Raw genomic sequence first — 22,843 nt, 5'->3', positions numbered from 1 at the left:
CTCTTTAGCCAGCTCATATGAATGCAAGCTAACTCCCTTTGCTTTAATTTTTGCTAATTATCTTGGAGTATACATGCTTAGCATGAACATTTGGCGAAGATGTGCTCTACATCCTTGTTAAACATCCTGTCACTAATTGATGTCAGAGTTCACATGCTAGACAACATATCAGAGGGCAATGATCACTGATAGCACCAGCGGTACTAGAGTCGGCAAAAATAGGGAGAAAACTGGAAGACTGGAAAGGATATTTACTCCCGATGATACAACTTTGGTATTGGAGTGGTTGCACTTAAAGCCAACTTTGAAAATCGTATCGGATTAAAAAGCATGCAACAAAAGCTTTCACCAAATGAAAGGATTGTATCTGACAGAGTTAACTTTATTACGAAGGTTCAAGTTTAGCTATGATATCTCATTAACATTTAATATTGCAAAAAATACTGGTGGAGGTTTCTCTATTGGGCGCGCATGAGTGACTGTTTAAAAAAAAACTTTAGGTGTGGCAAACCTTACATTTGGAAAGCCCTGTATTTTCAGCCTTGTGCGAATTGCAAATATTTTAATTGCAAAGCAGTTCAATCAGCAGTCTTCCAACACTTAAAGCTGTGGGGATATCATTTGTTGCAGTGCTGGCTTATTCAGAGAGAAGAAATATTTTTGTTATTGCAGTTGGTAACCCATTTGTGTTATGCCAAATGCTTTCTTAAAGTCAAAAATGGGTCCCAACTGTGGCTCTGACACCAAGGCACAAGTGATTGCAATTTCCATTTCTAATACTGCAAGTCAAGACCTCTTCCATACAGGTCATATTCCTTATATAAAATATATTCCACCAGCACTGGAGGCAGAGGAAGCAATGCTAAACACGCTCGGTTTTGCAGTCGTCTTTGTCCCACGTGTTTGCGTATTTTTAGTCGACACAAATGCTTCAAACAACGAGGGTTTTCTGCAAGAAAATCAAAGTTATTCCAATATTATTTTCCAGTTAGTGAATTTTAACCAGACCACCATTAATGCCAAAGAGGGTTCAAAAGTGTAAAAGAAAATCTGAGCTCACAGCATTGCAGTCAGCAAGGTAGCAATATATTCATATATTGCATAATTTTGCAATCAAATTTGGGAGATGCTAATGAATTTTTTGTTTTGTGAAGTGTATCATTCGCTCTGCCTTTTCTGCTGCCCTAATTTCTAAAGGTTGGGCCATTGACTTCCATTGAATTGGTTTACATTATGGGCAAAGTAGAGCAAAATGGGGGCATAGCATCTAAACCTAGAGCTTCTGGACCTGAAGTAAGGATGCTACCACTGCACCACAATACAAGTTAAAAAAAGACTTGGGGAAAAATGTGACCTGGAAGAGTGAATGAGCCCAACAGATGAATAAACTGGATTAATACCAGCAGAGATTGTTATCAGCTTTCACTGTCTGTTGAACGTCTTCAGCTGAGCAGGATTTTCAGCTACTGAGAAGGTGACAACTGAGTCCTGCAGGTGACAGTCTAAACATATTCTTCCAAGTCTTGACCAATAGAGCTGCATACAAACTGAAGCACGGTGAGAGATACTGTAGGGCTTGATTCAAAATTCACCTACATGATAAACGATGCAAATATTTTGCTGCCAGTGAACAGAGCTGTGCACAGACATTTAAATGTACATATGTTGGGATCTGCTTTAAGCAAATTGGAGATTGTCAAGATTAGGGAGCAAAATGCAAGCTGCCTGCTGCATTTGCTACTGAAATCATCCAGTAAAGCCTCTCTGACAGGTACAGGCAGTGATACAGATCACAGTTAGGGCCTCTGAGGGGGCTCGACCATATTGATGACTATGGAGCTAGGCTGCCATTTAGACAAAGTGGTTTGCAAACTCAGAGCAATGAACTATTCCACAATGTTGCCTCAGTTTTTCTGCTCCATGATTAGGCTAGAGGAAGACACTGTTTGCCTTCTCTGCCCCTTTATTGTCCTCCCCTTCCAGGGCTACCCCCATGTGGTGGATACCCCCTTATAATGGATACCCCCTTGTGCATCTCACAATGCACACTTTGGCTGTCAAAACTCAGTATCTCAAAAGATCACAATTTAATCTTTGGTTTTCCATTCAATCATTTTTTAAGAAGTTATTATTCCAAACTGGGATGTGGGCAAGGCCAAAATCTGTGGCCCATCCCTCTTTGCCCTGGAGAAGATGTTTCCTTCTTGGACTGCTGCAATCCCTGGACTATTGGGACACGTATTGTGCTGTTCAGCAAATACTTGATTCTGCAACAGTAAAGGAATGTAATTCCAATTCAGGATGGTGCGTGAAAGAAAATGAAACTTGGAAATGGTGGCATTCTCATGCATCTGCTACCTTTGTCCTTCTGGATGGTAAAGGAGTATTGAAAGGTGCTATGGAAGAAACCTTAGTAATTTACTGATTTAAAAGGGACCAAAAGGACAACTTTTTTCACACAAAGGGTGGTGAGAGTATGGAATAAACTCCCAGGTGAAGTGGTGGAGGCTGGTACAATTACAACATGTAAAATGCATCTGTGTGGGTACAGGAATAGGAAGGGTTCAGACGGACATAGGCCAAATGCTGGCAAATGAGACTAGATTGGGTTGGGATATCTGGGCGGCATGGACAAGTTGGACTAAAGTGTCTGATCCGCGCTGTACATCCCAATGACTAATGCAGTGTATCTTGCAGATGGTACACATTTCTGCCACAGTGCATTACTTGATGAAGGAAGTGAATGTTGAAGGTGGCGAATGGGGTGCCAATCATGCTGGCTGCTTTATTCTGAACGATGTAAAGCTTTTTGAGTGTTGTTGGAGCTAGACACATTGAGAAATCTCATGATTGCTGCTGTTCATACGATCTGAGTCAGAGGGAACAACCATTCCAGCCAAATCAGATCTGAAGCATGCTGCACTCAGAAAAACCAACTGTTTTGTGACGTTTTGCATGTTGAGTTTCTCCACCATTTTATGTCCTTTTCACTCCATACACCATAATTTTCTGGCAAGGGAACAGAATGAAAGCTGATTTACCCATGATGTCACGGATCTCCGGCCACTCCTTTTGCTTCTCAAGAACAGGCTTTAATTTCACACAGAAGGGAACGTAATCCACGTAATCTATTAGCACACGCACCACCCTGCCGACCAAATGACTTAACCAGGAGACGGTGATGAATTCACAAAACTACAAACAACAGTAAAGAACAGGAGAATGTCAAAAACATGGGCACACGTACAAAATTAAGCATTGTGCTAATGATGGAGAAATTAGGAAGGTTGACTAAAAATCTGGCCAAGAAGAGTCTGAAAGGAGGAGAGTGAGGTAGAGAGGCAGCGGTGTTTAAGGAGAGAATCTCAATGTCCAGGGCAGCCAAAGGCACAGCTAAAGGGATTGGGAAGTGTGTAATAGGTCAGAATTGGAGAGAAATTAAAAATTGGGAAGATTCGAGTGCCTAAATAATAGGCACTTGAACAGAGGGATAGTATTCGTAAAATTGGGGCATTAGTAGATCAAGAGCAAATGTAGTTCAATGAGTGGAACTTGAGGTAAATTAGGATGTGGACAGAGTTGCTGATGAGCTCAAGTTTATGAAGGGCACAGGTGGCAGGCTAGCCATATCCCTATTGTAAGGGAACACTGGAAGCATCAAATCTACAGGTAACAAGAACATAGTTGGGAGTTTTAACAGCAGATAAACTGAGGCAGAGTACAGGCAAGCATTGTTATATGAGTAGGTAATGGTTGTGATGGAGAAGATATGAAGTATCTGATGTTTCAAACAGTTTGGTTTAGTCTAAGAAAGTGAAAGGGGAATTGAATAGGAGTTGTGGGGACACAGTTTGTTGTAGAGGACAAAGGCAATGGATGGAATTTAGTTGCAATATCAGCAATGCAGATGAAGCATGGATGGGAGTTCTATGTTGTTTTTCTGGTGCTAGTACAATGTAATTAAGCATTTACCTGGACAGTCTCGCATCTCCCACTGAATTAACAACCCAGCAGGGTGGCCATCCCAGTCCTGACAGCTGCTGGTCATTCAGAGGCTAGTGAATATGGGCACATAATGAGAAGCAGTGGGCACTGCCAATATTGCATCAGGACCTAAACACAGGATTTGTGCTAAACCTTCCAGAGTTTGGTAGGTGGAGGCATGGAGTTCCAAGGAAGGGATTGATAGATGGGGAAGGAGATTGACAGCAATTGTGGGGCAATTGGCTTCTTGTGGTTCCCACTCCCTCTGCCTTTTCTGATGCCAGGATACTGTGTTGGGCACAGGGTGCCTATGACTGAGGAACCCTCCTCCTTCAAGAAGGCTGCAGTCAAACTTAGCAGGGTTTACTGGGCAATCTGTCAGAATGGCGAGATTCCCACCTGCCTCTGGTAGAATACACTGCTGCCCAGAAGCCTTCTGCCCCAGACTTAATCCGAGAGAGGTGGAAAGATGGCAGGATCTCCTCCCTGCAACCTTCTGCCAAGGACACCACCATCAATCACCTCCAGAGCTGATGACTCTTCAAAAATGAGTAACAATATTAAAACAACATGTAAAAATAATACAAATCATATGGAAATGAGCACATATGAGGGTTAGGCATATCCTGAACAGATGAAGTGTTTGGTTAAGTGAACTTATCTGGATCACAAGTTGAAAATTCAGTTGTCATTTAATGTTTGTTTTTAGTAACCTTGTTGATTTTGATGTTTTCTAACTCACACTGTTGTCAGTGAGATTTGTCATCATTTCAATCTAAATAGTGGTCTTCCAAATCTCAGTTGGAAGTCACTCTACTGTTTGGAGGAGGAAGAACAGCATACAAAATAAGAACATGAATCAGCCATGTAGCCAGTTTTAATAACGTTATGGCTAAGGTTATACATCAATCCATTTTCCCATTTTACCCCCATGCCTCAGATCCTAGCAATCACAGACACTTATTAGTTGAGCATCCTCTACTAGAGAGCTTCAAAAATTTATATTTCTCTGAGTGAATAAATTCTTTATCACAGACCTAAATGGCTGCTGCCTCATTCTGAGTTATGACCTTGAGATGTATCTGCTTTACTGAGAGCTCAAAGAATTTTAGATGTTTCAATAAAATAATCTTTCCTTCTAAACTCTGAAGAAAACAGGCCCATTCTGTCAACTCACCTTATGGGACAGCTCACTCATCCCAGAAATCAGTCTACGCATCCTTTTGTTGTATGTTGAAGGAAAGTACACTGTACTTCTGATCAAACATTGCAGCAAGACTTGGTCATCCTTTTATTGAAACCCCTTTATAAGAAGCGCGAGCATTCCATTTGCTTTTCTCATCACTTCCTAGACCAGCATGTTAACTTTCTGTGGTTCTTGTATAAGAGACTCAAGTCCCTCTGAATTCAATATGCACTATCCTCATCTTTGAAAAAAAATCTATATTTCCATTCTTCCTGCAGAAGTGGATAATTTACACTTTTCTACATTAGTCTCCATCTGCCACCTTCTTCCCCAATTCTCTAATCAGTCTGTATCCCTTTTTAGCCTTTTATCTCCTCCTCACAGCTTAACTTATTTCCCACCTAGTTTCCTACATAGTATCATCACCAAGCCTAGAGATACTACAACCAGTCTCCTCATCTAAGTCATTAATATTCACTATAAACAGTTAAGGCCAAGCACTGATCAATATAGTGCTCAATAAGATACATTCCACCATCCTGAAAATGAACCATTCATTCTATTTACTGTTTTCTACCTGGTAATCAATCCTTAATCCATTCTAACACATTATCAGTAATTCCTAACAACCCTTTCCATGGAATCTTATCAAATGCCTTCTCAAAATTTAAATATATTGTATCTACTGGTTTCTCCTTATCTACATTACTCAATACATCATCAAAAAACCATTACAGAATTGTTTATTTCCCTTTCACAAAACTTAGTGACTTTGTTTTATCATGTAATGATATTCCTAGTGCTTTGTTACTGGGTCTTTACAGATGATAGACTTTCTCAGTTGATGTCAGATTAATTGCCCTATTGTTCCCTATTTTCTCTTGCCCTCCTTTTTTGTCAATTCTGAAAGATCAAAACCAATTCATTCACTATCTCTGTAAACAACTTTTAAAACCCTATAGTGAATACAATAGAGTCCAGGGATTTGTACAGTTTTATTCCCATTAATTTCTTCAGTATTTTGTTTTTACTAATATTACTTCAGGTTTTTCACAATCATCAGATTCTTCCCTAGCTTTTTAAACATGACTACTAAATTAACTTGGACAGGAACCATAAATGTAGCATTATGGAGTAGTTTTAGGTTTGAAATATGTTGTCTGCACAAGCATATTTTTGATGGCAGTTGTGCAGATATCATCTTGATGAAGTTATGAGTGTGGCTGCCTGGGAGCAACTCAGCAGTATTATGAGTAGGTCCCGGGTTCATGTGACTCAGTGTGTAAAGGTAAAATCTCCATAGTCCCAGAGGACAAGGTCTTTTCCCTGAGGTGTGGAAGTCCAGAACTAGAGGGCATAAGATTATGGGTGACAGGGGAAAGATTTAAAAGGGACCTAAGGGGCAATGTTTTCACACAGAGGGTGGTGTGCGTATGGAAGTGAGCTGCCAGAGGATGTGGTGGAAGCTAGTAGAATTATGACATTTAAGAGGCATCTAGGTAAGTATATGTATAGTAAGGGTTTAGAGGGACATCAGCCACCTCCTGGCAAAGGGACTATGTTAATTCAGAGTACTTATTTGGCACGGACGACTTGGACCAAAGGGTCTGTTTCCATGCTGTACAGCTCTATGACCCTATGATTGTTCTCTCACTGGGGAGAGACAACTGGTTGTTCATTAAGTGAGGCTCACCACACCTCAGGTTATGGGAGAGGGAGAGAAGGAGAGTCCTTCATAGTAACCTCAACCAGTGCAGAAATTGAAAGCACGATGTTGGCATCACTCTGTATCACAACCCAGTCATCCAGCGAACTGAGTAACAGTTATTTGAACCTGAATGGTCCAGATTATGCTCTGTCTTAATTCAGCATAGCTGAATAGCCATTCCTTAGCAGCATCTATTGTCCAAAAATGTTCTGTAAAGGAAGACCTATTTTCAGGTTATTGCTGATTGATTCCCACTGGCTATTGCTGAGTTAGGAGTGGGATTTCATGATTTGTACTGCTACTAAAAATGTACAGTGAGAGATTTGGCATGTGGTGGAAGCGTTCATTCTGACTTCAAGAGTTGTATTAGAGAGGTTCTTGACGTGCCATGTACACAAAGAAAAGATCACATTGCATCCACTCTTTCCAGAGAGATAAGATGGAACAAATACACAATTTTAGTGGACTTCTCCATTATGCGAGAAGTCAATTCCCACTGACTATGCATCTTGCTTTATGCTGAACATACATTCAGCAATGCACTGTAAACTCAACAGGATCCATTCCCTCTATATCCAGGTGATGTGAGTAAATACAGAACGCTGTGCAAGTCAATGCCTGTTAGCCTGGCAATGATCATGAAGATTTTATACTGGGCCAGTCTTTCATGCTATCACCAGACATCTGTTCCTGGGTGACAAAGGCTGTCCACTGACCAGTTGGCTCATGACTCCATTGTTAATCTATCAATCTATCTATATCTATATCTATATATACACAATATGTACAAAACCAGGATCATACCCCCACACAAAATCTCATTAAATAGACTACTGGAATGTGTAAATAAGACATCCACTGCTTGGCTCACTGAGGAGGAACCCTACAGTACTCGAGTTATCACTTATTGTTGTCCACTGCATTCTGTATACCATCACGAGGAGAATAGCCCTTGCCATCGGTTATATGGCAAACAGCTAAAGGAGAGGAAAAGGAAGAGCTGGAGGCGGCAATGACCATAGTTCCCTTCCCAGCTGTACTGGGATGATCTCATTTAAGTGCACAGATGCATGTGAAAGCAATCCCAACTTCCCATTACCTGTTACACGTGTTCACAATTAGAACGCTGTGGTAAAAGTCACAACAAAGCCAACATTGCAAACCAACTTTGCCAAACAAACATCCAATGTGTCATATAAATGTATATTAATCACCTTTGCTCATTCTCTCAGTGCCTGTTGTTTAAATGTTTTTGCCTATCCCAATGATGGTATCTGTATTGTGGCTGGTTGAAGGCTGCTGATTTTCAGTAGGAGAGACTGCAGATGGTCTCGTAGGGCAACTTCACGCAGCTCCGGCCTAGAAGGCTTGGCTTCAGAATGCACTATTGTCATGTGTGGTCGCAATCTGGACGGGCAGGCAGGCCAACAGCAAGGACACAGCAAGTAGCCATGGTGAGAGAATGAATATTGTCAAATTAAAAATACTGTATATGAATGCACAAAGCATTAGAAATAAGATGGATGAGCTTGAGGCTCTTTTGGAAATTGACAGGTACGATATTGTGGGGATAACTGAGGCGTGGCTTCAAGTGGACAGGGCCTGGGAAATGAATATTCAAGGCTACACGTGCTATCGTAAGGACAGACTGACGGGCAGAGGGGGTGGAGTGGCCTTGTTGGTAAGGGAGGATATTCAGTCCCTTGCGCGGGGGGACCTAGAGTCAGGGGATGTAGAGTCAGTGTGGATAGAGCTGCGAAATACGCAGGGTAAAAAGACCCTCGTGGGAGTCATCTACAGGCCCCCAAACAGTAGTCTGGATGTCGGATGTAAGGTGAATCAGGAGCTGAAATTGCCCTGTGGTAAAGATGTTACTACAGTTGTTATGGGGGATTTTAACATGCAGGTAGACTGGGAGAATCAGGGTGGTATTGGACCTCAAGAAAGAGACTTTGTGGAGTGCCTCAGAGATGGATTCTTAGAGCAGCTGGTGCTGGAGCCGACCAGGGAGAAGGCAATTCTGGATCTAGTGTTGTGTAATGACCCAGAATTGGTCAGAGACCTCGAAGTGAAGGAGCCATTAGGAAGTAGTGACCATAATACAATAATATTTCAACCTGCAATTTGAGAGGGAGAGGATACAGTCGGAAGTGACAGTACTTCTGTTGAATAAAGGGAACTATGGAGCTATGAGGGAGGAGCTGGCCAAAGTTCAATGGTGAAATACCTTAGCAGGGATGACTGTGGAGGAACAGCGGCGGATATTTCTGTGTATAATGCAGAAGTTGCAGGATCAGTTCATTCCTAAAAGGAAGAAAGATCCCAGGAGGAGGCATGGGTGGCCGTGGCTGACGAGGGAAGTTAAGATTCATATAAAGTTAAAAGAGAAAAAGTATAACATACCAAAGATAAGTGGGAAAACGGAGGACTGGGAAGCTTTTAAAGAACAACAGAGGATTACTAAGAAGGAAATACACAGAGGAAAAATGAGGTACGAAGGTAAACTGGCCAATAATATAAAGGAGGATAGTAAAAGCTTTTTCAAGTATGTGCAAGGCAAAAGAATGGTTAGGACTAAAATTGGGCCCTTGAAGACAGAAACAGGGGAATATATTACGGGGAACAAAGAAATGGCAGAAGAATTAAATGGGTACTTCAGATCTGTGTTCACTGGGGAAGACACAAGCAATCTCCCTGAGGTAACAGTGACTGAAGGACCTGAACTTAAGGGAATCTGTATTTGCCAGAATTTGCTGTTGGAGAGACTGTTAGGTCTGAAGGTTGATAAGTCCCCGGGGCCTGATGGTCTACATCCCAGGGTACTGAAGGAGGTGGCTCGGGAAATCGTGGATGCATTGGTGATGATTTTCCAGAATTCGATAGATTCGGGATCGGTACCTGAGGACTGGAGAGTGGTTAATGTTATACCACTTTTTAAGAAAGGTGGGAGAGAGAAAGCAGGAAATTATAGACAAGTTAGTCTGACCTCAGTGGTGGGAAAGATGCTGGAGTCTATTATAAAGGATGAGATTACGGCACATCTGGATAGTAGTAACAGGATAGGACAGAGTCAGCATGGATTTATGAAGGGGAAATCATGCTTGACTAATCTTCTGGAGTTTTTTGAGGATGTAGCTCTGAAGATGGATGAGGGAGATCCAGTAGATGTAGTGTACCTGGACTTTCAGAAAGCTTTTGATAAAGTCCCACATAGGAGGTTAGTGAGTAAACTTAGGGTGCATGGTATTGGGGGCAAAGTAATAGATTGGATTGAAAATTGGTTGGCTGATAGGAAACAAAGGGGAGTGATAAACGGCTCCATTTCGGAATGGCAGGCAGTGACCAGTGGGGTACCGCAGGGATCAGTGCTGGGACCGCAGCTTTTTACAATATATGTTAATGATATAGAAGATGGTATCAGCAATAACATTAGAACTTTGCTGATGATACAAAGTTGGATGGCAGGGTGAAATGTGATGAGGATGTTAGGAGATTACAGGGTGACGTGGACAGGTTAGGTGAGTGGGCTTCTGCATGGCAGATGCAGTTTAATGTGGATAAATGTATGGTTATCCACTTTGGTGGCAAGAACAGGAATGCAGATTACTACCTCAATGGAATTAATTTAGGTAAAAGGGCAGTACAGAGAGATCTGGGTGTTCTTGTACACCAGTCAATGAAGGCAAGCATGCAGGTACAGCAGGTGGTGAAGAAGGTTAATAGCATGCTGGCCTTCATAACAAGAGGGATTGAGTATAGAAGCAAAGAGGTGCTTCTGCAGCTGGACAGGGCCCTAGTGAGATCACACTTGGAGTATTGTGTGTAGTTCTGGTCGCCAAATTTGAGGAAAGACATTCTGGCTATTGAGGGAGTGCAGCGTAGGTTCACGAGGTCAATTCCTGGAATGGAGGGATTACCTTACACCGAAAGACTGAAGCGACTGGGCTTGTATACCCTTGAGTTTAGAAGACTGAGAGGGGATCTGATTGAGACGTATAAGATTATGAAAGGATTGGACACTCTGGCAGCAGAAACATGGTTCCGCTGATGGGTGAGTGCCGAACCAGAGGACACAGCTTAAAAATATGGGGCAGACCATTTAGGACAGAGATGAGGAGAAACTTCTTCACCCAGAGAGTGGTGGCTGTGTGGAATGCTCTGCCCCAGAGGACAGTGGAGGCCTAGTCTCTGGATTCATTTAAGAAAGAGTTGGATAGAGCTCTCAAAGATAGTGGAATCAAGGGTTATGGAGATAAGGCAGGAAGCGGATACTAATTAAGGATGATCTGCCATGATCATATTGAATGGCTGAATGGCCTACTCCTGCACCTATTGTCTATTGTCTATTGTCTATGCTGAGTGGACAGGACAGTCAGGGTCCAGGAGACTAATACCAACCCTTCAGGACACACTTTATGTTCTGGAGGACAGACTGTTAGGCTGCTATGGGAAAGTGAGGACTGCAGATGCTGGAGATCAGAGTCAAGATTAGAGTGGTGCTAGAAAAGCACAGCAGGTCAGGCAGCATCCAAGGATCAGGAAAATCGACGTTTCAGGCAAAAGCCCTTCATCAGGAATGACCCAGGGAGCCTCCGGGGTGGAGAGATAATGGGCTGTGCTGAGACACTGCAAGACTCTTTGAAGACTGGGACCTGCAACCACGATGAGAGCACTGTTAGCATCACAAGACAATAATCTTCAATGATAGTAGACTGAGCTTTCACGTAGAACTCATACTTGGATGTTTTCTGCTTGCGCTGCAATGCAAATGGGGACAGTCATCCTCAGGTGCTTCAGCATGATGATTTCCAGAATGTGGTACTGGGATGTGGTGTGTGGTTAGTGGCGAGATCCTTGACACCAACCACAGGATTTCTAGCTGGCCTACCAATGTACCAAGTCTTTCCAGTTGCATACCCATCAATCTTTGACTTGCTGCTACCCCAAAGAAAGCCTTCACATGAGTGCAGCAAAACGCATGTGTGACCTCACCCCCTGACAAGCCAGTGCTTGTGCTGTGCTTACTCCCATTCCCTGGTTGTAGGCCACTCCAGCCCAGTACCTCATCTGCACAGATCCTGCTTCTGAGCTAAAGTGTCAGTATATGTGCTGATAGCAAGCAGCAAGTCACAGTAAGAATGCTGGAGTTTTATCTTCATCACTGTGTTCCTGCTCTTCCACATTCTCCTTCCACGGCCTGGCTTGATTTGGAGAGTTGAAAGCGGAAGGACACAAAGGGTTAAATGTGGGGTGGGGTGTGTAGATTGGAGAATTCTTGATACTTGCACCACTTAGAGAATAAAAATCTGAAGTGATTACCAGAGAAGGAATGGGAGTTGGGGGGGGGGGGGGCGGGGCGGGGGGGGGGGGGGGGGGGGGGGGGGGAGGTGGATGGGGTGGGTAGTGGTGGTGCGCAGTTCTGGGAATATGAGAAAGAAAATAACATATGAGCATACTATAATTTCCCACAGTTTATGCCCCACTGCTGCTTATGCCTTCCGTCATGACTGCTGCAATGGTGGTCAGCATCATCTCTTCCACCAGGGAGACAAAATGTAAGCACGTCCAATACTTACTGGTTCAGTTACAAACCACCTTGCCCTGCAATAGAGAGGGAAGTGTAAGTGAATGTGGTGCTTGGTATGGTTGAATAATTGGCACTGTGTGCAAGTTATAGGATATTGATATGAGGTTTGCAGTAATATGAGGTGCATGAGGTTGAGGTGAAGCTATGAATGTCAGATCTGAATGCAGATTGATGGAGACTTTTAGGAGCTGAGTGATGGGGGGTGTCTGAGCAGAGTGTGAAGTTACTGACATTGTTGATGAGATTTGGTATTGGAAGATGCATACATTGACTTTGAGAACTCATTTACCTGTTGCAGCACTGTACCCAGTTTTTCAGGACTACACTGATGGCATTGACTGGGACAACTACCTGTTCCATTGCCCTTCACAGTGTCGGCGTAGAGGGCCTATTTTCCCTCTGTGGATAAAGGTCTCCTCTTCCCCTATCCTCCTTTTGCACTAAGGCCTTCACTGCTGTGTCAGAGAACCTTGGAGTCTACTGAATCTGCTATTGCACTATCACTCTTCCTGCAGCTTACAAATTCTTACCCAACCACTTCTAGTTGAAATGTACATCTCCTTCTAGAGGTACAAACTGGCTTCAAGTTGTAAAGATTAAAGTGAATTGTGTTAGTCTCTCGCAATTTTGCACTTCTGCTTAGTGGTGCAGCTATTCAACAATGTGCTTGAGTGAGCTGAACAGTGCAATCTTGGAAATGAGCAGCTAGCACAGAGTTTGTTTGCTGCCTGCATTGGAAACAATGGGCACTGGTTCATGGAATTGCACTGTTTTCAGACCTCATTGTAAAAGACACAAAGGTGCCAAAATTCAATGAGGACTGACTCAAATATTTGTTTAACATCTCTACATTTCATTGTTCACCATCATAGTTTATCCTATCCCTGCCTATGAGAGATCCATACTTATTCTCACTTATCTCCTTCATTTTACATGCTTATAAAACTTAGCAGTTTTTACTTTTCTTGCCAGTTTATTCTCATATTCTTTATCTCTCTATCATTTTCTTGTTCATCTTTTGTTGACTTTAGACAACTAGGTGTTTTTCTGTCCTTTTTTGGCAACATTACAAAACATCTTGAAACTTATTATGTCATTTAACTTCTCTATTAACCATGGCTGTAGCACTTTTGCATTCATTGAAAATTATGGTTAATTTATGTAATTACTTGTCACTGCTAACATATCTTTCAATTTAATTTCTCAATTTGTCTTAGCAAATTCATTCCAGATAACTCTGAGGTTAGCTTACTTTGAATTTAAGGTCTTGGTTTTGCACATTAATAGATCACTGCCAAAGTTAATATGGAAGCATTTCATAATATGATCACTCTTCCCCAGGGAACCTTTTCATTTAAGATTATTAATTAATCCTACCTCAATACACAACAAAGAAGATCAACACATTAGGGAAAAATTAGCCAAGTTAAATCCACCAATGCACACTGACAATGCCCACCCTCACCTATTTAGTGACAAATGCAAGTTGAAGCAATCTTAGTGACAACGTCTGAGGAAATTTTTCACAAAAATAGCATCCTCAGCGAGGCTAAGGTGCAGTCAGTCACAGCCAGCAGCAGTCCAGATATGCACAATCCTGATCATTTCTGTTTCTGGCTCTTTCCAACCTACCCAGGAGACATGAGCAACATCAGTTAATCAGTAATGTAATATTTTGAGATTAGATGCTCTACAGTATGGAAACAGACACTTTGGCCCAACAAGTCCAGACCAATGCTCCAAAGAGTAACCCACCCAGACCCATTTACTTCTGACTAACGCAATGGGCAATTTAGCATGGTCAATTTTTGGACTGAGAGAGGAAACTGGAGCACCCAGAGGAAACCCACACAGGCACAGGGAGAATGTCTGCGTGGAATTTGCACAGTCGCCCAAGGTTGGAATCGAACCTGGGTTTCTGGTGCTGTAAGGCAGCAGTACTAACCACTGAGCCAATTGCTTGATCAAATTCATTAGTTGTCTGCTGCCTTGGCTTGGTATTCACATGCTCACCTGACTCAGATGTTTCTGACTTCAAGCAACAATTGAAAAATCAATGAGCATGCATTCTAGACTGACAGTTTAGTATTGACTTCAGTTGAGAACTGAAGCTGAGCTGTAATAATGGAAAAGATACTTGTCTTCCATCTCAGGCAAATATAGGTGCTGGCAAACCTTCCTGGTGACCAAGCCAAATTTTAACCCTCAACTCAAATTTTTAAATTGATATATATCTCATTAGAGGTTGTGCAAATGAACTGCTTTGTTTCCTAAACTACAGCATTAAGTACCCTTCAAAAGCACTTCATTGGCTGTGAAACACTTTGGGACATGCGTGGTTGTGAAAAGTGTAATCCAAATGTAAGTTAATATTTCTTTCTTTGGCCTTATCACATCTCAGAAACTTCTCAAACACTTCATGTGTATCAAATTATTTTGAAATTAGATACCATTGACTGGTATTGTCGTATGCAATCACATAGCTAAATCAATTCATTGTAAAAGGATCTTCTACAATTCATTTCTGAATTGTGGGTCACTTACTGAGGTGATGTAGGACTTTGGTTCAACCATAGGCCAGGGAAGAAATCTTCCAACATTTTCAGAGTGCACGCAGTCAAAACATATCTGCACATTGTAGCCATTATTGAGCAAGAGTCTCAGCATCATTTCATCATTGACAGCATACTGGATAGCAGTGGGAAAATGAGTGTCATTAATCAGTAGGAAGTAGCTGTTCACATTGGCACCATGGTGTAGAAGCAAATTCACTAGCTCATGATTCCCTGCTCTTACAGCGACAAGGAGACAGGATAATGGATCTCTGTTTGGTAATGCACCTCCTTTAAGCAGGAGTTCAGTACAGGCAACATCATTATTAGATACAGCAATAAATAGGGCGGTTCTCCGCTTGTCGTCATAGTTTTCAGATATTTCTTCATCTAAAAGTGCATTAACATCAAATCCACTTTCAATCAATAATTCAAGGCACTGGGCACTGCCTCCTTCAGCAGCTGAATGAATTGGACTTATCCCACTTCTCCTTATTGCAGATTTCCGAGTAACTAGAATAAGAAGCTTCAAGGCCCTACAAAGAAAATATATAGCATTAAGCCCATGTTTACAGATGAATTTGAGTTCAATCTTGCAGAGGGAATTCAGGATTTAACATTGCCTATATCATTGAGTTCCTTGATGACTGACTGCAAATGACATCTTAACAGTACATGGATTACATAAATATATAGCACAGGGTCAGGCCACTCAGCCCAGTTAGTCCATGTTGTATTTATAGTTCACATAAAAGTTTTCTCTTGTTTCATAGATCTCATTTCAATCTTCTAATAAATCTTCCTGTTTCCCTTTCTCTCATAGATGCCTTCAAAAGGAAACCAGACAAGTCAAAGCTATTCACCTCAACCTCTTCCTCTGGTTGATTTTCACATTGTACCCCTGCCCTGAGTAAGAAATTTCCCCTTAATTCTCTATTGTTTTTATGAGTAACTTTTTTGTAATCATGACCCTTACTTCTGGATTCTTCTAGAAGCAGAAACATTTCATATGTACTCTAGCCCGTCCAAATCATTCATAACTTTTTAAGATCTCCATCAAGTTTCCTCTGAAGAAAAGAATGCTCATCATCTTCAACCTTTCATGATAGTGGTAATCTCTCAGTCCTGGTTACATCCTTGTAAATCTCTTTGCTGCTTTTGAATACCTTCTATGTCCATTTATTCATGGCATGTAGGCCAGAAAAGCAAGTGTTTCTTAACCAAGTTTAATATAATTTCACTACTTTTAGATGCTATACCTTTCGAATTAAATCAGTATTTTCAATTGCTTGCTGACATACAATTTTTCATTAATTGTTCAGTGCAAACATTGCTGCTTATTGACATCATGCATCACAAACTCTCCATGACCCTCAAATACTCATGGTTCGGGAAGGAATTAATCCCAGCATAAACGAAATATCTGTCAAAAGGGACATTTTTTTAAAAAAAACTGGGACTTTAGGGTAGAATTATAGTAATTTAATTTAGAGATCAAGTGATAGAGAGCATGTAAGCTATATCATATGATGCTGCTTGATATAAATACTGCCTCTGACTTTCCAGGAACCAATTTTTATTTCTTTCAAAGGGCTGACGTTTATGTTGCCTAAATTTTTTCCCATTCCAATATGTACATCACATGAAAAAAGTATGTTGGTATTGTTGGTGTCTGCAAAATCAATGATGTTGTGCACTAATTAAAGATGATGATACTTACAGCTCTTAATTCCTCTTCAAAGTTTTTTCCCCCCTGTGTGCCCTTCCATACAGTAGAATGAACAAAGGGTTAATGACAGGTCTCCAAACATATGAGATCAATGTATCAGGAAGTCAAGGGATCCACAACCACCAAGTCCTGATTCAAAACCGCATTCTTTTCTGGAAAAATGTTTGGGAGCAATTTTAAATTAACATATCGGATTGAGTGGAATGCTGCCTGGTTTTACTCTCTTTTGAAGTCAATAAAGCAATACTGAGTAAAATATAAAACCAGTGTCCAATCCAATCCTGTGGACTTTGCCTGAGCAAGGACTGTATGGGAGGTGAGATGGTGACATTGTGATAATGTCCATGGAATAGTGATCCAGACGTCCTGAGTAAACGCTCTGGGGACATGGGCTCAGATCACACCCAGATAGATGATAAAAAAAATTTTAAATTAATATAATATGGAATATAAAGCTGGTCTCAGTGATGGTGACCATGAAACTATCTTCAATTGTCATAAAAATGTTCAGGGAAGAAAATCTGTCATCCTTAGCTGGTCTGGCTTAACTGTGACTCCAGAACCACAGTAAAGTGGTGAAGTCTTAACTACCCTCAAATTGCCTAGCAAACCACTCAGTTCAAGGCAATTAGGAATGGGCAACAAATGCTAGCCTTATCAATGATGCCTCAATCCCATGATAGAAGAAATAAAAGTTTGCATCCACTAGGATTGTTTAAAGTTTTATTCAAAAGGCTTGAGAGAGAAGAATTGTAAATATTTTGTTGCTCAATTTGGTATGTTATGTGAGGGATGTAATTTATTGTATAATTTAGATATGAATAAGTATATGTACTCAACATACTCAATGAATTAGTGATAGATGTACAAGCTGACCTCTATTCCAATGTCCTTGGCTGTTCTCTGCTCACAGCATCTACAGTTATGAGTTCCTGGCCTGCTGAGCAGCCTTCTGCCATGGCTGCAGATACAGGCTGATCATATTAGCTTGGGCAAGACTTCAATTTAATTCTCCCAAACTTTGAACTTCGATTTAAAGCACTTCTTAGAAAGCACATGTTAAGAATATGCAAAGCGGCATCAAAGCACATTTAACTAGCACTGTTTTAATAAAAAAAAGCAAATTGTTTTATCCTGGTATATCAAATCTGCACTGAAATTATTTAGAAAGTTACATGATATTATTGCAACAAAAATGATGCAAGATGACAAAATCTGAAGCAGTTTTAGTTAGTATTTATAAACAGAAGAAAAATGGTCTGATTCAGTGTAGTATTAAATGCTCTCTGAAATGGCCTAGCAACCAACTCAGTTGTCTCAATATCATTATAAAGTCTGATAAAAGAAATTAAATTAGATAGGTCACTCTTTGACCAAAGCACTGGAAACAACTGAAGTAAATCTGACCTTGCAAATTATTCCTTATGAACATATGGGATGAAAAATTGTCAAAATTGGGAGAGGTGTCACATGGACAAGTCAAGGGACAACTGGATGTAATCATTCTCAAGACATCATACCTTGCAAACAATGCCCAAACAGTCCCATCCCTGGATATGTCTTTTCCTATCATTAGGACAGACTCATCAGACAGTGCAGCAAAGGACGGACTTGCTCTCAGAGTCCCTAACTTTGATTCTGGACCCCATGTAGTCTCATGGCATCATGTCAAACATGGGCGTGAAAAGCTTCTGCTGATTATCTACAACATCCCTCAGTTGATGAATCAGTTCTCCTGCATGTTGAACAACACTTGGAGTAAGCACTAAGGACAGCAAGGGCACAGAATGTACTTTGGATAGAGCATTTCAATGCTGAGAACTAACAGCAACTTGATAGTGTGACTACTGTCCAAGTTGGTGAGAGTGGGCCTGCAGCACATATTAAGGGAACCAGCAAAGGGAACAAGTATACTTGACCTCACCCTCTCCAATCTAATTGTAGCAGAAGAATCTTTCAATGCTACGGCTGATCATAGCACAGTGCTTGTGGAAATGAGAGCGCCCCACTTTACAATGAGCATATCCTTCATCATGTTGTGTGGTGCTATTATCATGCTGAATGGGATAGATTTTGAACAGATTCAGAAACTTAATACTGGGTATCTATGAGACACCGTGGGGCACCAGCAGCAACAGAACTGTATCCAACCACCTCATGATCTGGCATAATCCCAACTCTACCATTATGACCATCCCAAGTGCTTGACGCTGGTGGTCCAATAAAGACTGCAGGTAAGTATGCCAGGAGCAGCAGCAGACATAACCAAAACTGAAGTGGCAATCTGGTGAAGCCAGAACACAGGTATGCCAAGCAGGCGAAGCAGCACACAATAAGGCTAAGCATTCCCACAACAAACAGTTCAGACCTAAGCTCCACAATCCTGCCATATCCAGTCTTGGACAGAGGTGGACAATTGAACAACTTCCCAAATATTCCCATCCCAAACAATGGAGGATCCCAGACAGTGTAATACACTGAGCCTGAAGCATTTGCAAACATCTCCAGTCAGGGTTCAAGGCTTAAAGCATTTTTCAATTCCTCCCATATTTCTTGTCTATCTGAACAGACAAGTTTCAGGCCCCCTCTGTAAATCTCAAGCTCAAACTCAATTCTGCTGATTTTTTATGAAGGATTTCAGACGCTGGCTCATTGTCAGAAAATGAAACTTCTAATGGGCAATTCCTGCATTGTCAGAACATGAGGACTTCCTTGCCTGCTGATCTGCATCATCCATCCAGTATACATCAGTCATCAACTATCCACACTCTGGAAGACTTCTGCTCCAAGGAAAACAACCTATCTCTGGAGGCTGAACAGGCTGGGGCTGTTTTTCCTGGAACGTTGGAGGCTGAGGAGTGATCTTATAGAGGTTTATGAAATTATGAGGGGCATGGATAGGGTAAATAGACAAAGTCTTTTCCCTGGGGTCGAGGAGTCCAGAACTAGAGGGCATAGGTTTAGAGTGAGAGGGGCAAGGTATAAAAGAGACCTAAGGGGCCACATTTTCACACAGAGGGTGGTACGTGTATGGAATGAGCTGCCAGAGGAAGTGGTGGAGGCTGGTACAATTGCAGCATTTAAGAGGCATTTGGATGGGTGTATGAATAAAAAGGGTTTGGAGGGATATGGTCCGGGTGATGGCAGATGGGACTACATTGGGTTGGGATATCTGGTCGGCATGGACAGGTTGGACCGAAGGGTCTGTATCCATTCTGTACATCTCTATAATTGCCAAGCAGACATTCAATGTTGACATCCTCTAGAGGTCTTCAACATCATAAATGTGAGTCTTAATCCAATTTTATTCAGTCCATATGACGTCAAGAAATAAGTCAAAGACACCGGCAAAGGCTATGAATCCTGACAATATTTGTCTAATAGTAGTGAAGATGTACGCTCCAGAATTTGTCCTGTCCCTTGGCAAGAAGTTTCAGTATAGCAACATCATGGTATCTTCCTGGCAATATGGAATATTTCCCAGGTATGGCCTATCCAGGCAAAGTAAGACAAATTCAACCTGTTGAATTACTGCGCTATCAGTCCACATTTGACCACTGGAGAAGTGATGGACCAGTGATGACTTGTGAGACTTGATGATAAGTTGCAGCAAGGTACTTAATTATAAGGCATCAAGTTAAGCTGAGTACTGACTTCACACAACAAATGCATTTACAGTAGGTCCCAAAGGTTATTGACAAAAATAGGAGTCATGCTACATTACAGATCCATAGCCCAGGGGAGCAGAGGGCAAATATAGGAATTCTGTCAGTTAACTCAGCACAGACCAAGTCTGGAATCTAATTGATTTGTATGGCTTAGCCTCTCTTAGAATTAAGATAGCAAAGATCCACCAAATATGCATAATAATTAATCAATTATTAGCCAAATCAAAGCAAGGTATTGGTTTCAATGTCTGGTGTTTTAAAGAGTTCTTCTACTACTCACAGGTAATGCCCCTTCTGTGCTGCGCTGTGGATTGGAAGATGGCCTGAGTTATCTGCTTCATTCGGATTGGCCCCATACTCGAGCAGAACAGTGATGCAATCTGGATTTCCACCTTCAGCTGCTTCAAATAACACTGAGGCTCCATCGTCTGCTTGAACATGGACATCACCTCCTATAGATAAAATAACACATTCCACATTGAAATACATCAACGGAATAATAGTCACACTTCCTAGATGTTCACTCAGTTGATTCCAGGAATATAAGGAGCCATTGAGGCTCTGCTTTCTCAAGCCTGGAAGCACAGAAGGTGATATTATTGAAATCCTACAAGGTCTCGACACGTTGGATGCCAGGTTTTTCTTTCTAGCTGGCAAAGCTTGACTGAATGGTCATTGCTTCAGAATATGGGGTCAGCCATTTAGGATCATGGTCAGTGGAAATTCCTTCATTCTAAGGATTATGGATTTTGGCATTTTCTACCTCACAAGACTGTGAATTTTATCGAGAGATATTGAAGACTGTGATTACTATATTTGTAGAAAGTAAAGCAATTATGGGCAATGGGGAGAGGGTGGATAAGGGGAATTCAGGTAGAAAATTACATATGATCTAACTGAATGACTGTGCAGGCTCAAAGAGGCTTGCTCCTGCTCATATGTTCTTCTTTTGGCCACGATAGTGTAAATGCCACTTTCATATAGTACCTTTATGAATTAGATGCTCCAGTACACTGCAGTGTCCAAACGCAGCAGCAATGGCAACAGGAGTTACTCCGTATCCATCCTTTTGATTAACACTTCCATTGTTCCTCAGCAGTAGAGCCACCATGTCATCATGCCCCTGTCTGGCTGCTTCATGCATTGCTGTCCATCTTCTAACACAAGGCCGGTTTATAAGTGCTCCATGTTGTAGCAGCAGTGATACCATCTCAAGCAAATTCTTCCTCACAGCTTAGAAATATACAGCAGACAGGAACACAAGAAGAACATTATTCAAACATTGACAATTGAAATATAAGTTGATACTGAATAAAGGTTTCCTAATAGATGAAACTTGATGATATCAGAGAATGACAGTAAAGTCTGAGATTAATAGCAGTAATTGGAATCCTAAAATGGCCAGAGTTTCAAATTCAGATTGAAAGAATGAAGACAGAATTGGATACAAGAATTATAGTGTTGGGCAAAGGTAATTATACAGGCCTGGTGGGGAAGTTGCTGGAATTAATCATAAAGGAGGAGATAACTATACATTTGGATGAAGAAAGCTCAGTTCACCAGTGTCAGCACAGTTTCATGAAGGGCCAATTGTGCTTGACTAACTTGCTGGAGGTCTCTGTATACAATTCCGGTTGTCCTTCCGTGGGAAGGATTTTGTTAAACATGAGAGGATGCAGAAGAGATTTACAAGGATGTTGCTGGCACTGGGGAGTTTGAGCTGTGGGGAGAGGCTGAAAGGGGGGTCTTTTTTTCCTCTGGTACATCAGAGACTCAGGATTGACCTTATAGAGGTTTATTAAATCATGAGGGGTTTATGATTCACTGACTCTAAGTGCAACCAGAATTGTATGCCATATTTTAAAAGTGGCTTCACCAATGTCCTGTAGAGTCGCAACATGACACCTCAACTCCTACATTCAAAGTTCTGACCAATGAAGGCAAGCATGTTAAATGCCTTCTTCAATACCCTGTCTACCTGCGACTCCACTTTCAAGTAACTATGCATCTGCATCCCTAAGTCTCTTTGTTCAGCAATACTCTCGAGGCCTACCATTAATTGTATAAGTCCTGTCCTGTAATATCTTCTTTGATATTATGAATTAGCTTACCCTCATGTTTCATCTTCTCCACTAATTTTCTTTTTAAACTCTGTTAGTTTTTAAAAATTTCCCAATGCTCTGACCTCCCACTGATCTTCACCACACTGTATGCTTTTCCTTTGCTTTTTTGCTATCCCTGACTTCCCTGACTTCCTTTGTCAGCCATTATTGCCCTTAGTTTGTTTCTTCCAATCAACTCCAGCCAGCTCCTTCCTCATGTTTTTATAGTCACCTTTACTCAATTACAATACCATTACATCTGATTCTATCTCTCCCTTTAAAAGTGTGGTTATATTCTATCATATTATGGTCAGTGTCACCAAGAGG

At 41.4% G+C, this 22,843-nt stretch overlaps 1 protein-coding gene across 1 annotated transcript in view; it reads right to left on the bottom strand.

Annotated features, from left to right (window-relative positions):
- Positions 1-449: 449 nt before the first annotated feature.
- The window catches only part of LOC132824806 (ankyrin repeat and SOCS box protein 15-like), a 33,413-nt gene continuing 11,019 nt past the window's right edge, over positions 450-22,843 (bottom strand). Inside the window, exons 5-10 of the mRNA XM_060839548.1 lie at positions 21,402-21,647; positions 20,695-20,866; positions 15,010-15,553; positions 14,411-14,497; positions 3,042-3,195; positions 450-949 (exon numbers count right to left, since the gene is read on the bottom strand). Of these exons, the coding sequence (XP_060695531.1) occupies positions 774-949; positions 3,042-3,195; positions 14,411-14,497; positions 15,010-15,553; positions 20,695-20,866; positions 21,402-21,647 (1,379 nt within the window). The 3' untranslated portion in view covers positions 450-773. The remainder of the gene's footprint in view (positions 950-3,041; positions 3,196-14,410; positions 14,498-15,009; positions 15,554-20,694; positions 20,867-21,401; positions 21,648-22,843) is intronic.

Source organism: Hemiscyllium ocellatum, chromosome 19, assembly GCF_020745735.1.
Source record: "Hemiscyllium ocellatum isolate sHemOce1 chromosome 19, sHemOce1.pat.X.cur, whole genome shotgun sequence".
NCBI lineage: Eukaryota > Metazoa > Chordata > Chondrichthyes > Orectolobiformes > Hemiscylliidae > Hemiscyllium > Hemiscyllium ocellatum.
The sequence above is the reverse complement of the archived record's forward strand: the minus strand, read 5'-3'. Positions and strand labels throughout refer to the sequence as shown.